At 38.6% G+C, this 18018-nt stretch overlaps 1 protein-coding gene across 1 annotated transcript in view; it reads right to left on the reverse strand.

The window, feature by feature from the left end:
* The window catches only part of DMXL2 (Dmx like 2), a 160660-nt gene that overhangs the window by 93397 nt on the left and 49245 nt on the right, over positions 1-18018 (reverse strand). Inside the window, exons 6-10 of the mRNA XM_013006336.2 lie at positions 13403-13581; positions 12245-12428; positions 9657-9831; positions 5483-5722; positions 379-650 (exon numbers count right to left, since the gene is read on the reverse strand). Of these exons, the coding sequence (XP_012861790.1) occupies positions 379-650; positions 5483-5722; positions 9657-9831; positions 12245-12428; positions 13403-13581 (1050 nt within the window). The remainder of the gene's footprint in view (positions 1-378; positions 651-5482; positions 5723-9656; positions 9832-12244; positions 12429-13402; positions 13582-18018) is intronic.

Below are 18018 nucleotides of genomic sequence, written 5' to 3' on the forward strand. Positions count from 1 at the left end.
ATATACACACACTTATCTAGCTAAAAATAAAGTTGAGAAGGACAATCAAGAAAACCAGCTTGATTTACGTGAGAAATCAATGTTAGAGAAAGCTCATCCTGAGTCACATTTTCAGGGTAGCTTCTTACTGTCAGTCCTAAAATTGTGGATTCCCAGAAAACTCAATGCACACAAATTTTAAACATTCAGCATAACTTTTCAAGGCCAAATTAAATGCCTTTTAATTTTAAAAATGATGCTCTCAATCTCCTATGGAAGCAAATATTCTCAGTTGCTTATAAAAAAATAGTATGTTTAATAATTCTGAAATCCTGCCAAAGCTACGTATACTAACATGTATTTTTTTAATGTACTAATAAGTTCATCAGTAATATATACCTGAACTTGTCTAAATATTCCAGGATTATATTCATCCAAATACTTTACATGCCACACTAGAAAGGTACCATCGACAGGGTGTATGGTAAAAAGCATGTCAGGATTCTTATTCCATTCAGTTAGCAACATTTCAATCTTCCGGTCAAGCAGGACTGTAGGCAGCGGCATTGGCATCCGAGGTCGTGAGTAGATTCTAGGACTTCCCTCTCTTTCCCCATCTTCATGCTCTGATGATCCTGTACCTGCCTCAGATTCTCTATCCAGGGATAATTCTGAACCAGAAAATAAAATGATCAGTTCATAGTTAAAAAAAACACTCTCATCGAGTTGATTAGTGACCCAATATAAGGTTTCTGAGACAACATCTTTATGGGACAGACAGCCTTAGCTCCCATGAGTAGCTGGTAGGTTTGAACCAGTAATCTTGCTGTTAGCAGCCCACCATGGAACACCCTGTACCACTGTGGATTCTTATGTACTTAATAGTACTATAAAACTTCATATACGTCCTAGGTTACAATAAGCAAAACAAAAGAATCTAGGAAAATGGGAAGTTATCAAAAGTGAAATGGAGCACATAGAGATCTAAGCATTAGTGAGCTAAAATGGACTGGTATGAACTATTATGAATGAAACCATCATATGGCCTACTATGCCAGGAATGACCGATTCAAGAGTAATGTTGTTACATTCATCGTCAAAAAGAACATTTCAATATCTTGAAGTACAATGTTGTGTGTGATAGGATAACATCTGTATACCTACAGGGAAGACCAGTTAATGCAACTCTTATTCAAATGCACCAATCATTGAAGTCAGTGATGAAGCAACTGAAGAATTCTACCAAGTTCTTCAGGCTGAAACTGATCAAACATGCAATAAGGATGAATTATAATCACTGGTGATTGGCATGTGAACACTGCTGATAGAAACAAAGCTAGCTATCATATGGTAGAATTTTGCAAGACCAACAATTTCTTCATTGCAAATAACTTTTATCAAAAATATTAAAGACAACTACATATGTGGAGTTTGCCAGATAAAATACAAAAGAATCAAACTGACTACATTTGTGGGAAGAGACAATGGAGAAGCTAAATATTATCAGCCCAAAAGACCAGAGGCTGACTGTGGAACAAACCATCAGTTGCTAATATGCAAGCTCAGGTTGAGCTAAAGAAAATGAAAGCAAGCCATGAGAGCCAAAATATAACCATGAGTATATTTCATCTGAATTAAAAGACCATCTCAAGAACATATGGGATCCACTGTACACAAATGACCGAAGACCTGACAGCCCGTGGGATGGCATCAAGCACGTCATACATGAAGAACGCAAAACATCATTAAAGAAGACATGAAAGGGAAAAAGAACAAATTGGATATCAGAAGAGACTCTGAAACTTATTCTTAAAAATAAAGCAGCTAGAGCAAATGGAAGAAATGATGAAGTAAAAGAGCCGAATAGAAAATATTAAAAGGGTAACTCAAGAAGACAAAGAAAAGCATTACACTGAAATGTGCATGCTCAGCATATTTTTAATCTGAACATGCTCAGCATATTTTTAATCTGAAAGAAGTGAAGAAGAATTCGTATACTGAAGGATTCCATGGGCAAATATTGGAGTATGCAGGAAGCATCAGAAGAATATGGAAGGAATGCAGTGTTACTGTACACAAAATAATTGGTTGATATTTTCCCATTTCAAGAGGGAGCATATATAATCAAGAAACAATGGTGTTGAGGGAAAAGGTTCAAGCTACCCTGAAGGCATTACCTACAAACAAGCTCCAGGAAGTGTTGCAATACCAACTGAAATGTTTCAACAGGATGGTGAAGCTCCAGAAGCACTCATAAGTCTATGCTAAGAAATTTGGAAGACAGTTACTTAGTCAACCAACTGGAGAGATCCATATTTGTGCCCATTCTAAGGAAAGGTGATCCAACTGAACGTGGAAATTATGAAGTAATATCATAAATATCACATGCAAGTAACATTTTGCTAAAGATAAAAGATAATTCAAAACCCAGAAAGATGTTCTTTGTGTTTTATTGCCTATTCAAAGGCATTCAACTATGTGGACCATAACAAATAATGAATAACATCTCAAAGAATGGGATTTCCAGAACCCTTCCGTGCGTGCACACAGAACTTACGCAGACCAAGAAGCAGGCGGTCTAATAAAATAGGGAATACTGCATAATTTAAAACCAGAAAAGGTGGGTGTCAAGGCTGTATCCTTTCCCTACGCTTATTCATTCTGTATGCTGAGCAAAGAATCTGAAAAGGTGGGCTATATAACGAACATGGCATCGGATTGTTAACAACCTTCCATGTGCACACGAAAGCCTCGCTTCCTGAGAGGGAGCGTTTCCTGATGCAGCCTTCGATGGACAGAAAACCGAAATCCTGAGGAGACCACGAGATGACGCCATGGTGATCATCGAAGAAAAGGCTGAAGTTGTCATGGATTTCATTTTACTTGTATCCACCGTCTACAGCCATGGAATTGAGTCAAGAAATCAAATAATATATTAAATTGGGCAAATCTGCTGCAAAAGATCTGTTTAAAGTGTTTAAGGGCAAGGATGTTACTTTGAGGACTAAGGTGCACCTGACACACACCATAGTGTTTTCTATCGCCTCGTATGCACAGGAAAGATGGATGAATAAAGACGGCTAGAAAAAAATTGATGTCATTAAATGACCATATTAGCAAAGAATACTGAAAGTATTTGGACTGCCTGAAGAACAAATAAATCTATCTTGGAAGAAGTAGAACCAGAATGCTCCTTAGGAACAAGAATGGTGAAATCTTATATCCTGTCATGTATCTTGGACATGCTATCAGGAGAGACCAGCACCTGGGAAAGGACATCATGCTTGGTAGAAGGAAGGGTCGGAGGAAAACAGGAAGACCGTCAACAAGATGGACCAGCCCCAATGGCTGCATCAATGGACTTAAACCTAATGACTGTGGAGGTGTCACAGGATTAGACAGTGTTTCATTCTGCTGCACAGAAGGTGGGTGAGTCAGAGCCGATTCCACGGCACCTAACATAACATAATTGACAGCATATTATCTTAAAAATAAATCCCTTTTCCAATTTATAGTTTAAAAAGAGCAATAAAGTAGTTTGTAGTCTAAATTAAATACTACTATCTTTCTTACTTTTCAGTAAGTCAAATGTCATTCAAACTATCATCATTATTACCATCAGCAAAACCTGTTCCCCAAGAAAAGTTTTAACTTCCAAAATAAAACTTTAAACACAAAAAAACAACATGACTTTTTAGGACCTAGCAAAGTACCTGGTCCTTAAGAACAGAATCAACAAATACTTATGGAAGGAAAGGAAAAGCAAAAAGGAAGAAGAAGGAAGGGAGGAATTAAAATTTAAAAGTTGGAGAGGACCACAGGGTCAGGCCCACCACGAGACACGATGTCCCTCACTGACCCATAGCATTATGGGGGACAACACTGGAGACACAGTGTGGGAACTATGCTGATCTGACCCCACCACACCAGAGCAAAACACTAAGGGCGTGCAACAGAGCAGCAAGGGGAGCAGAGCAACGAAGTCCCCGGGAATACCAAAATTAGACTTTGGGGCCAGGGCGTGGCACCCCATCAGATTTGACTAGAAAACACTCCCCTGAAGGTCAACAAACAGAGCTGGAATTATTTATAGGCTTTTCTTTTTTTGTCATTGGTTTTTCTGTTATTGTTTTCTTTCCTTTTCTTTTGTTGCTTTGTTTTGCTCTGTCTTGTTTTTGTGCATATTATTATCTCTTCAGGTCTATCTAGATAAGATAGGCGTGATAAATAATCTGGAGGAGAAAACAACGGGACCAATGGTTCTGGGTGGACATGGGAGAGGGGGAGGCGGGGGAAAGGAAGGAGGGTGTCAACCAACCCAAGGAAAAAAGGAACAACAAGTGATCTAAAATCAATGGCAAGAAAGGCAAAGGATGGTTGGTGGTGCTTGCTCAAGGGCTATGTAGCCGAGTGGAATTACTGAAACCTGAATGAAGGCCAAACATGATAGTGGGACAAGATGAAAGGAAAATGAAATAGAGGAAAGAACTAGAAGGCAAAGGGCATTTATAGAGGTCTAAATACAGGCATGTACATATGTAAATATATTTATATATAACAATAAGAAAATAGATCTGTGTACATATATTTTTATGTTAAGTATTACGGTAGCAGACAGACATTGAGCCTCTATACTCAAGTACTCCCTCAATACAAGAACACTTTGATAGCGTCTGGGGTCTTAAAGGCCTGAAGATAAACAAGCAGCCATCTAGCTGAGAAGCAACAAAGCCCACATGGAAGAAGCACACCAGCCTGTATGATCATGAAGTGGCGATGGGATCAGGTATCAGACATCAAAGACCCAGAACAAAAAAATCATATAAATGGGAATGAGGGGGAGCGCAGAGTAGAGACTCAAAGCCCATCTGTGGACAATTGTACATTCCCTTACAAAAGGGTCACAAGGACGAGACGAGCCAGTCAGGATGCAGTATAGCACCAATGAAACATATAACTTTCCTCTACTTCTTTAATGCTCACCCACCCCCCCACTGTTATGACCTCAATTCTACCTTACAAATCCAGCTAGACCAGAGCATGTACACTGGTAAAGGTAAGAGCTGGAAACACAGGGAATCCAGGACAGATAAAACCCTCAGGACCAATAATGAGAGTAGTGATACCAGGAAGGGAAGGGGAAGGTGGAGGGAGAAAGAGGGAACCGATCACAGTGATCTACAGATACCGACTGCCAGGGGGACAGACAACAGAAACGTGTGTGAAGGTAGGCAGCGGTCGGTGTAAGACATGAAAAAAAATTTTTATAAATTATTAAGGATTCATGACGGAGGGAGGGTGGGGGTGGGGGGAAATGAGCTGATACCAAAGGCTCAAGTAGAAAAAAAAATGTTTTGAAAATGATGGCAACAAATGTACAAATGTGGTTGACACAATGGATGGATGTACGGATTGTGATAAGGGCTGTAAGAGTCCCCAATAAAATGACTTAAAAAATGTTTTGCCATTTTAAAGACACAAAACTCTAAGCACAGATACTAACCATGGTCTAGCTTCATATGTAAGCCCCTCTCTCTCTCCTCCAGTGAATGCTCCTCATCCTCTCTGTCACCATAATCACTTTCATGATCTGCCTGCTTTTCAGAAAGTTTTCGTAATTGCTGCATAAATATCTCAGTAGATGATGTAAAATGAAATTCCTTGTTGTTTAACCAATGAACCACAAAGCCCCCATTTCCATCATCAACATTAAATGCTGTACCAGCCAAGACATTTGGGATATCTGTGGAAAGAAAAGAGGTAAGATTTTAGTATTAGAGTTTAATTTCTTTAAAATTATTATAAATGACTATAATAATGAAGTTTTCAATACATAGAAACTATATAAGCAAATCAACACAAATCTAGTGGGACTTATTTTAAGCTTTCATTAATTTTAATGGTAAGCATAAATATTAGGATTTAATGGTATATAGCACATATAATGTATGATGCTTGAATGAATCCTATTAAGGGGTGGTGACAGGGACAGAAAACTAAAGAGCACAATAAGAAACATTTGTGACATAGCTGGAGAAGTTTAAATACGGACTATATGCACAATATTTAGGAATTATTTCTACTTTTCTTGGTTAAGAGACTAATACTATAGTTATCATTCTTATAACTAAAAATTTCCTTATGTTTAAATGATAGTTTTTAAGTATATAAGAGTGATGTATCATTTTAGCAACTTATTTTAAAATCTGTGTGTGTGTGTGTGTGTGTGTGTGTGTGTGTGTGTGTGTGTGACTACAAGGTAAGCCTTGGACTACTAACTTTAAGATTGGTGATTCAAATCCGCCAGCCACTCCACAAGAAAGATCAAGCTATCTGCTTCCATAAAGATTTATAGCCTCAAAAACCCTATGCAGGGTCACTATTAGTCAGAACCAGATGACAGGAGATTTTGTTTTGTTTGGTACATATACAGGGGGTGCCCCCCCAAAAAAACCGGAATATTTTTCCCAAAACCATGTGTTTAATTTTTTTTTTAACAAAACAACCTTATCACCTTCAAAGTACTCTCTATTACACTTAACATTTAGTACATTTGTCAAATCTGTGATTCCATTTTTGGAAACATTTTTCAAACTCATCTATTTGGATGCTGACTGACAGCGCCGCCCTTGTTTTTTTTCTTTACCTCTTTCACACCTTCAAATCACTGTCCTTTCATGTCCCTCTATATTCACAGAAACAAAAAGAAGTCACATGGAGTGAGGTCAGGTGAGTAAAGTGTGTGAGGCAAGAGAGACATGTTGTTTTATTGCCCCAAACTGGTGCAGAGATGGCTACATGAGCAGGTGCATTGCCATGGTGGCAAAAGCAGTCCCCTGTCTGCCACAAACCAGGCCTTTATTATTGTTGTACACTGTGACTCAATCTTTTCAGAACCTCTAACTAGAGAGCTTGATTAACAGTCTGACCTGGTGGAACGAACTCCAAATGCACTATGTCCCTGACATCAAAAAATAAAAATAAAAAATAAGCATCACCGTGATCTTTGAGCCCACTTGATAAGCTTTTTTGGGCAAGGTGACCATGGCGTCTTGACTGATGTTTGCTTTCGGGGTGGTCAGAATAGCACCAGGCCTCATCACCAGTAACGACCTTGGAAAAAAGTCTGTCGCTTAAGAGCTGTCTTTGCAAAGCGTGTGGCATATGACCAGTGGACACTCTTTGCCTGGTCAGGCAGAACCCAAGGTACACATGTCACAGTGACCCTTCTCATTCCCAACTGTTGTGTTAAAATGCACTGAATCCAGCAGAATCCAGAACTTCCCCACCTCCTCAATGGTCTGTCAGTATTTAACAAGTGCAAGAATTTTGTCAACATTGTCATCCATTCGGGGAATTGACAGATGTCCAGAACGAGGTTGGTCATCAATCGACACTCCACTTCTTTTGAAACGAGGAAACCACTCGTACACTTGAGTTTTTCTCATAGAGCTTGTAAGCTGTGTTCAACATCACAACAGTTTCTGTGGCATTTGCTGAGCAGAAAACAGCCACACACTGATCTCTTAAATTGGCCATCACAAACAATGAGGTTCAAGCAAAACTGCTTTTATAAAAAAATTCACTGTGACCAGAGAGAACCTTTCCAGGCAACACCACTGGGTGCACTAACTCAGAGCAAGTTGCTCAATGCTGGCCTAATGGGAAAAATGAAAGCTCCCTCCAGCACAGGGGGCTTTTTGCCAGTTTTGGGGGGGTTACCCCCTTATATGGGAGAGAGAGAATAAAGTTATACGAAATGATAACAATTGTTGAATCTAAGTGGAGGAAATCAGAGTTTCACTCTATTCCGTGAATGTTGTTTAAAACTTCATTTAAAAAGCATAAGAAAAATAATACCAAGAAGACAGACATGAAAAAAAAAGAAGACAGACAGGTACACAGGCTGGAAAACGTCTAAAGAGAGCTGAATTTCCCCATTTGGGATCATTAAAATTAATCTTAATATCACAAATCACTCAACGACAACAACAAAAACTGTTCCCTACTAAAAGAAGTGGTAGTCTAAAGAAAAAATACATTATAGATTCTACGGATTTGGGGCTCACAGTTAATTCTAGTCCTCATTTAAGAACAATTAGTTCTTATGACACGGCCCTCTTGATGCTCACCCGCATAAAGATCGCTGAAGACATGGGTGCTACAGCAAAGCGTGGTGAGGAAACCAGCAGAAAAAGTAGCATTGGGGATAGTAAAGGCTTATCTTCATACAAGCAGCCATCTAAGTGAGGGAATCAACTAACTCTATGGAAGAAGCACAGCAGTCTGTGAGCTGCGGATTGCAAGTAATAAAACCCAAGTCCAAAGGACAGAAGGGTATCAGCACTTAAAGTGTGAACACTTGGTCTGCAGAGATTTTGGATGATGGTGGAAGCACAAAATCCATTTGCAGGCTCCACACATGGATTAAGCCTCTGGTGAATCCCCTCTGGCCACAGTCAAGGGATGCTGAATAGCCTTGTTATCAGACAGAGAGCACTGTAATGCCAATTATGACAGATGTCACTAGGTTAAAATATAATATATTATTATTTGATCTCCCTTTTGGACCATTTTAAAGTTGCTTAACTTAAAAAAAAAAGTGAAGGAGAAATACATGTGGATTAAGCCTCTGGTGAATTCCCTCTGACCAAGAACCAGAGATGTGAATAGCCTTGCTGTATCATGCAGCGTGCATTAGAAAATGGATTATTGCAAATTAGGTTAAAAGTTAACACCTTATCATTTGACTCACTTTAAATTTGTTCTAGTTTTTAATATTTTCTACTTTCTGTATATGAAATCCAGGATAGGCAAGTGTACAGAAGCAGTTAAGTAACTGGATTAATGGTTTCTTAGGGGTATTACAAGGGAGGTTGGGGGAAATGGGGTGCAAACAATAATGAGTACAAGAAAGAAGAAAATATTCTAAAATTGTGGTGATGATTGTCCAGCTCTTCTCAATATGACTGAACTAGTGAATTGTATGACACTTGAGTTATACACAAATAAAATTGCTTCTTCAAATGTACAAGATGTTCTAGGACTGTTCTATTTAATAAATATTAGTGTTAGATAAAATTTTAAATTATTCTTTCATTCCAGTTCCTGGAGATAGTTTGGTTTGGGGGAGGAAAAAAATTCTATAAAATTAGATCTGCAAATTAACAGTCCTATAAAACACTATATTGCTGATAAAGAATCCTGGTTAAAAATATCTAACCTCAATCTAATTGTAAATATTCAGATTTTAAGACAGTTGATAAGGCAACCAAGAAATAAGAAACCACAGAGGGGATGTTCTAAATTTCACACTAACGAGAAATGGCAAGCAAGTGCAATGTCTGATCTTTGACTAGATTCTGGATCCATTTTTTAAAAGCCTATATTGGAATATGAACTATATTTTAGATTACATTATTGTAGCAGTGCTAAATTCATTGCATATAGTTAATATTCCACATTAAATAACCACAATAGTTTTTTTATTACTCCAGGAAGTTCTTTTTCAAAGCTAACAGTCTGAAATTGTTAAGATTGAGAGAACATCCAAATGACTCAGCCAGAAGACCAGAGAGAAGGGAACAGAGGTATAAACTGAGAGGCTGAGAATGAAAGCCTATGGAATAAGATGTTAACAATGTCTCTACACAAAACAAAACTTTGCTATACTTTACCTGTGGCTGGATTGATGCTTGCAGCAATGTGAAAATGACACAGTGCATTTGCATGGTGGGAAATATGCCTTTGAACTTCGTGTGTTCCAGTCTGGTCAGGCATTACTTCAGTGTGAGTTACAAGAACAGAAGATCTTCTTTGTCCTTTTCTTAAATTTTTCAGATGGTGTATGGTCTGAAATAAAACATAATTGCTGAACCCAACTCTGGGAGGTATAACAAATGCCAACCAAAGTACCCTTTTTTTGGGCCAATAACTTAATAGTTTATTAGTCAGTCACTAATGTTTCAAATATTTTTAATTACTTAAATATATATAGTTGGCAGCAAACTATTATGTTACAGAGTGTTAAATTACCAGTAAAACAGGCAGACTAGAGATTTACACATGTGGAAGATAACAATAAAATAAGCAAAAATATTTAACCCAAGTACTTCTGATTATTACAGATTTTAAGATTTTCCTCTCTGTAAAACCTATTTGAAAAGAAACTTTCTTACATATGCTAGAACAATGCTGAAAATATTCCGCACAGCTGGTGTAGAGTTTAGAGTTCAAAGCAGAGAGAAATGACTCAGAAAAACTCATGTTCTCTATGCAAATCCCTGAGACCATCAGGAGATCTGAAGTCTGGTGACTTGGTAGGTTGGTTGTTCAAAATACACTAGTACTGAGAGGTGACGGAAGTACAGGGAGAAAATTTTTACCCAAAAGGAGAATATTTCCTCAAAAATTCTCATTTAAAAGCAAACATCTAAATAATCAGATGTAATCTCTGTTAGAAGAAAAGGTAAAAACACTGGATAGAGAGGGGAAGCTACTTAGATATATAGGAGTACACAGCAAAGAACTCACCGGTGGCACAACTTTAAGGGAGGGGTGCTAGATAGTAAAGCTCTCTAGTAGCATACCCAATCATCAGGCGTATTCTGAACAATGGGCCAGGTCCCTCTGGACATGATCCTTCCATATCACCAAGACCATTTGCCTTGTTTTCATGCTTTATAATAAAGTGTGGCATGGTGAATGGCATGTGAGAGGGAGATTCATCATTAAGTCCTATCAGTTCTTTCTCCATTAAAATGGCCCTACGTCTGATCCTTTTAATTTCCACGGTCCTCCCTTCACAGAAGCCCCGGAGGTGCAGCACTGATCATAGCACCTTCCCTGCTAATTAAAGGGTCAGCAGGCTAACCCAAACAGCTGCCCCACGGGAAAGTGACCGGGCAGTGTATTTCCATGAAGATCACCCCTGTAGGATCCTACTCTGTCCTATAGGGCCACTGTGAATTAGAACTGATTCTACAGCAGTGAGCCTGGGGTCTCTCTTTACATATGGAAACCAGTATCAGTTCTGTGATGTGGCACCTCCTTCTGCTCCCTTTGTTGTACTTTTTTCTTTAATGACAGGATTAGAGATGAAACCCCTCCATCAAACTCTAACCAAAGAATATCTCAATAAATATCAAAACAAACTCCACTATTCTTATTTCTACTTTTAATTGTATTTATGCTTTGAATGCTGGAAGTGTACAGATAGTGCTCAATCACAGACACTATCAGAGTAGGCTTACATAACCTTCTAAGGACCACACATCCTTAGCCTATCATGCCCCTGAAACGTTTCTGCTTGGTGAGACAGTTAAGCTGCTAATATAAATGTAAGATTTATATTACAAAATTATACAAAAATTATATTACAAAAATTATAAAACTTTAATTACTAAATGTAAAAAGTTATAAAACAGTACTATATGATATGATCTCAAACATGTAAAAATGAAAGAAAAATACATACACATATGACCAGAACAGTTGGATCATAAATTCTTTTTTTTCCTTTCTATTTGTTAATCGATAGGGTTGCTGTGAGTCAGAATTGACTCAATGGCAGCAAGTTTGCATTTTATGTCAGGATATCCTTGACTAATGAAAACGGCCCCATGGAAACAAGAAATCTAAGTTAATTATAATGCATTTCTGGCCATTTTTAATATTGTGTAGGCCTCTTTTTTTTTTTCTTTAATCACATCTGGACACAACAGTTTATACTATCTATAAGCAATCTAACTTATTCACAGAAAGCACTGCTATCCTGCAGCAAAGTTGGTGAAAGAATTTCTGTTTCACAATACTACAACATGGAAAGTGCAAAGCAATCCTATAGGTTCTTTCGTGTCTAACATCCTAATAAACAACATCCTTACCCTTAAGGATCAAAATAGTCCTTTTTAATCAGAGCAAGAAAGGAAAATTTAACCCTCATGAAACAAGTGAGAAAACTTTAATTACAAACAATTTTAAGGACTTAAACATGTTTCACTATTAAAATTGCTTACTCCTAGTTCTTATATTTGACATGCAAAAGGAAAGAATTTATATTACATTATTTACATGGACTACCAGTCCAAAAGAGTGCCTGTCTATCTTTGGGCTCTCACTGATGTAAAATTAGCCGTCTGAAAGCCGTAAGTTGCATGCAAATTGCAGTGAGGTTCGTTCTTACATGTACTACAAGTACCACCTGCACCTTTTGCTTATGAAGTTCCACTGGACAATTCATTCAGCATCCCAAAGGATACAGTACCTCGAGAGCATGCTGTATTCTGTCTTTGTGGACTCCAGCATGAGAAAGACTGCTAGCGATGCTAGACGTGGTCCTCTCGCAGATCTGCTCACCCAAGAGACAGTCCTCCGGTAATAAGGTTTCTGCCCAGAGCCGGCAGACACCATCATGGCATGAGGTTAGCAGCACGTTACAGACAGAGCCTCTGATGATGAAGAGAAAGAAAAGCAACCGTAACTACCACTTCCCTACCTTCATCTTTTATAGTTACTGATACTTGACTCTTCACATATAAAGATGACACTGGTATACAATCAGCATAGTCTATGCGTAGCTATTTGTCTAAGAGTGCTAAAAGATTTCCACGGATTGTCTTGCATGCTCACTGATTACCTGCTCACATCTGTAAGGTGTCAGGCTAGACACTACGCTACGGTCAGTTACCATGAAATGGAAGCAGCCTAGCTGCCTGTGACACTTCTCTTACTCCATTAAAATCACACTTTGAACCAGGGAGCCTAAAAAAAATGATGCACTGTGCTTCTAATGGTTTTACAAATTAAGTGGCATGGGAAAAGGCAGCCAGTCAAAGACCCTGTGTGCAGCACAGTGAGCATCACTAAGCTAGGAAGGGCGCTGACAAAGAGAGATGAATGCCAGCAGATCACCGTGTGCTGCCTGAGCACAGGCTCTAAGGCACTGGTGGGGTCTTCGCAGCAAAATAACAAACTAACCAGCAAAAGAAAATCTACATGTTGCAAATTACAGAATGGCCATACAAAAAGGCCATCAAACACAACTAGGTTGTCTGGCGTATGTCAGCAGCTCCATCATTTCCTATCATCTGCCTTCATCTAAACCAGTATTCCCCAAAGTGGACAACATGGGTCCTTAGGGGCAAGGGAACAATCCAGGGGAATCTACAAAGCAGGTAGAGCCCTACTTCAGAAAGCCGAGGTATAGACAGTTTAAGTAATTTAGTCAAAAGCTGACACAGCAAATGGCAATGTCAACCATTTGAATTCAGTTGTTTGTTTGTTTGTTTTTTCAAATTCCAGGGCCTGCATTCTTAGTCACCACCACATCAAGACAGTAAAAGGAGCTTTGTTTGTATTGCTTATGCATGTGGATAATATACAGACGCATACAAGCTGAAGTTATATGATACATTTGTCTAACCTGGGCATATACTTGCTAGTTTTACGCCACGAAAAACCTGTCACCGCTCGGGGATGTGCCAAATAAACAAAGGAAAACTGAGTACACGCCTGCCTCCTTTTCACTTCAAGGTGATCCTGAGGAATAATTGAAGACTTCCAACCAGTCATAGGGTACCACACTTTCAAAAGACAGTCATCCTGCAAAACACGTAAGTCGATACAAGATTAATTTACACCTTCACAGCTCAATATTTAAGTGACTTGAAGCTTTTAAATCAAGCTCCACCTAAAAACGAATACATGATACACATATATACATAGATGGGTGTGTATATGTATATGTTTCCATGTTACAAAGGTGGTCTGACTCATGCATAACTCAGCTTCCAAACCAACACTCCCCCGCAAAGCTTGTTATATTTAAAGTTGAATGTACATCATAATGAAGGGGCACAACTTTGCAATGCACAATAAAATGCTGTTGCTATTATTACTGTATTTATTACATTAAAACCATTTAGCCATTTGAAACTATTTCTGTAATGTTTTTATTCATAGAAAGGTACACTATATAACACATACTAAGGCAAACATTTGACTCACTGACTTTAGATAAGGACCATACAGAACTGTTTTGACTTAAGTACAAACTTGACTTAAAGACAGACTTAGGAACAGAACTTCATTCTGAATCCAGGGACTGCCTGTAGAACAAGGTCAAATTTTAAATGGCATTATTACTCTAGAAAATACAGTTCTTGACAGGTAAATTGACAGTTTGTCCATCATCAGTTTTCTCTATGTCACAGTGATTCTGAAATGAGTCCTGATACCACATTCCTCCACTAAAATGCTCACACTGAAGTCACAGTCGTGGTCCTGAAGAGATGTTGCCACCAGATCCCAGCTTCTCGGTGCCAGTGAGAAGGAGAAGAATGAGACTACACTGTCAGCTGTTGTTATCTATTCTTTCTGAAGAGAGCTATCAGGGCAGAAATCTTTTAAAATATAAATTGCTCCAAGCTCTAAGTGAGGAGTCAGCAAAAAAAATTTCTTTTCAGTAAAGGGCTAGATGATAAATATATTAGGCTTATGAACCCCAAGGTCTCTGAAACACACTCTTCTTTATCTTTCACTTGTTTTCCCCTTACAACCATGGGAAAGTGTGACGAGTCAGCTTAGCTTGAGGAGCATCATTTCCTGACCCCCGTTCCAAGGAGCAGCTCAGGTACCACATCAGGGGCCACTTGGAAGATGTATGCGCACAGCACCAGGGCTCACTTCATCAGTTCACTTAGTTCTAACTCTCTGATTAGAGGCCTAAATAACTGTGTCTTAATTAACAGAAACTATGTACCTTATAGTGTTTCATACTTAAGGGTAGCAACACAGTAAAAAAATAAAAACACGAAATGTTCACTTATGTAAAAGCTTTGATTTCTATGAAACCGTGAAATGATATATTCTTGAGAAATGTGTACTGTCTTGAAAAATGTAAACACTTGGGCTTTTGTTTCCATCTTGGGACTCACTCTCATTGATACTGTACAATGAAGTGTATGTTTCCTTTAACATCTGGCTTTTTGGGGTAATTTAACTATACAGCAAATCTTTTTAAGTGCTTTCTCTGAGATATTACTTAACACTGTACCATTTGCTTTACCTTATTCATCTCAGCATCACTTTCACCTAACCAATCGGGTGTAACCTACGATAGTGGATTTCACACTGTGCCCCACCAAGGCACGAGAGGTTCCACAGAAACCTGCAGGCGTCGCAAAGGAAAAGGCAGAGACCCTCCAAAGGGGCACTCCAGCCCCTTCTGCCACGCCCACCAAGCTCCTCATTACAGCAGCTCCTCTTTCAGGACTTGCTGCAAATTCAAGCAAATGGAAATTGCAAGGTTTTGGTTCTCCCAGTTGAGGGTGAAGGAAAAGGCCAGTCTCCTCCCCTGTCTTTCACAATTCAGTTTAGATAACTTGAAATTGAGAAATCTTTTTCTGTAAATCTACGATGCTTAATGACCTGGCAGCCACATTTTAAAAGTATAACTTCATGTAATCTTCCCCTCCTGCCCAATTTCCCCGAAGGAGGAGATTATCAAAACCTCATGTGGATCAGGGTCCAAATTGGAAATCTATTACATACATAGATATACAGAAAGATACTAGAAAATTAGCATTTTATCTTGAAAACGTGAATGCAACAAGTAAGACTTCTTCCTATCTTTGCAATCTCCATGAGGATTGCAATTAATGGTATGAAACAAAGGGTACATGAATTATTGAATGGAAAACTGATCTACTCTCTAAACCTTCATTTGATTCACAAAAAAGGACTGGTAAATGGAAAATGTGGCCTTGATGATAGAAATGGTTGCATGACAGAATTTTGCAAGACCAACAACTTATTCACTCAAAAAATCTTTTTCACAACATAAATGCTGAATGAGTGTGGACTTCAACGGGTGGAATACACAAGAATCCAACCGATAACATCATCTGTGGAACCCGGATGAAGAAGCTCCATATCATCAGTCAAAACATATCCCGGGCTGACAATGGAAGAGACCCCCAATTGCTCACGTGCAAGGTCAGGATGAAGCTGAAGAATATTAAAATTAGTCCCCAAGAGCCAAGATAATGACCTTGAGTATATCTCATTGAATTTCAAGACCATAACAAGAATAGGTTTGCCATGTTGAACACTAATGGCCAAAGGTTAGATGAACTGTAACTACATCAAGAACATCATTTCTGAAGAAAGCCATTCATTCAAAGAATAGGAAATTATATGCAAACTTTATGCAAATAAAACTGTTAAAATTTTAAAAGTCAAAATAAGCAATCATAAAAGGACAGGAAAGTGGAGATCAGAAGAGACTCTGAAACTCACTCTTGAATGCAGAGTTGCTAACACAAGGAGGAAGAAACAAAGACGTAAGAGAGAGAGAAATGGCAAAGGTAGCTCAGGAAGTAAAACATTGTAATGAAATGTGCAATGGCCTGGATTTAAAAAAAAAAAAAAAGGAAAGAACACATTTTCACCTTTCAAAATTAAAGAACTGAAGAAAAATTTAAAGCATTCAGCTGAAATACTGAAGGATTCTAAAATCCTAAACAACCCAGGGAGCATCAAAAGAACACAGTGAATACATACTCTCACTGTACCAAACAGAATTGGTTGATGTTCAACCGTTTCAGAAGGTAATGCATGATCAAGAATTACTGATGGAATTGAAAGAAGTTAAGTTGAACTGATGGTACCTGCAAAAACCAAGGCTGGATGGAATACCAGTTGAGATGCTTTAACAAATGAATGCAATGCTGGAAGCCCTCACTCATCTATGCCCTAAAATGTGGCCAACAGACTGACAGAGATTCATATCTGTGCCTATTCCAAAGAAAGATAATTGAGTAGAATATAGGCATTATTAAACAATATCATTACTATCACACTCAAGTAAAGTTTTGCTGAAGGTAATTTAAAAGTTGCAGTACTACGTTGAAAGGGAACTGCCAGAAATTCAAGCCAGTTCAGAAGAGGATGTGGAATGAGGGATATCATTGCTGACATCAGATGGATCTTGTCTGAGAGAAGAAGATAACAGAAAGATGTTTACCTGTTTTGACTATGCAAAAGGAGCTAACCATGTGGATCATAACAAACTGTGGATAACATTTTAATGAGTGGGAATTCCAAAACAATTAGTTATGCTTGGAGTCTTGATGGAATAGTAGCCACATGTTGGGCTGCTAAGGCCTGGTCACCAGCCAGTCTATAGGAGAAACGCAAGGCTTTCTACTCCCCATAAATAAATAGGTACGGTCTCAGAAACGCACAGGGGCAGTGCTACCCTGTCCTATAAGGTAGCTAGCTCTAAGTTGAAGCTGACTTGATGGCAGTGAGTGAGTGAATTAGCTAGTTTTATTATGCTCTTGTGGGACCTGTACATTGAGGAAGTGGAAGTCAATGTGACAAAACAAAGGGATGCTATGAAGTTTAGGATCAGAAACGATGTGTGTTAGGTTGGATTCTTTCATCGTACTTCTTCCATCTGTATGCTAAGCAAATAATCCAAGAAAATGAACCAAATGACTATATGGCATCACGACTGGAGGAAGAATAACCTTCATTCAATATGCAGACAAAACAATCTTGTTTGCCTTTTGAAAGTAAACAGGGCTTGAAGTAATCAATAATGAAGGTCAAAGACCTTCAGCATGGATTAGACCTCAATAAAGAATGCAAAATCCTCACAGATGGACCAATAAGTACCATGTGACAAATGAAGAGAATAATTGTGACTGTAAAGGATTTCATTTTACTTCGATTCCTCAATCAATGCCCGTGGAGCAATAGTCAAAAAAAGCTAGTGCCAACGAATTGCACTGGGCAACTCTGCTGAAAAGACCTCCAGAAACTGTCTGCGGCCCTGTGTAAATGTAGGTGGAATTAGGTGATAACAGCAAACTACGATGGGGCAACCAGAGAGATAAGAAAAGCAATAGAATGTGCTGTGTCCCACAGGACAAGGTATGACAAAATTATAAATTATCAAGGGCTCCTGAGGGAGCGGGGAGCGGGGAGGAAGGAGAAAAAATGAGGAGCTGATGCCAGGGGCTTAAGTGAAGA

This window comes from Echinops telfairi, unplaced genomic scaffold (assembly GCF_000313985.2).
Source record: "Echinops telfairi isolate 266 unplaced genomic scaffold, ASM31398v2 ScPeMD7_8;HRSCAF=38, whole genome shotgun sequence".
NCBI classification, from domain to species: Eukaryota; Metazoa; Chordata; class Mammalia; order Afrosoricida; family Tenrecidae; genus Echinops; species Echinops telfairi.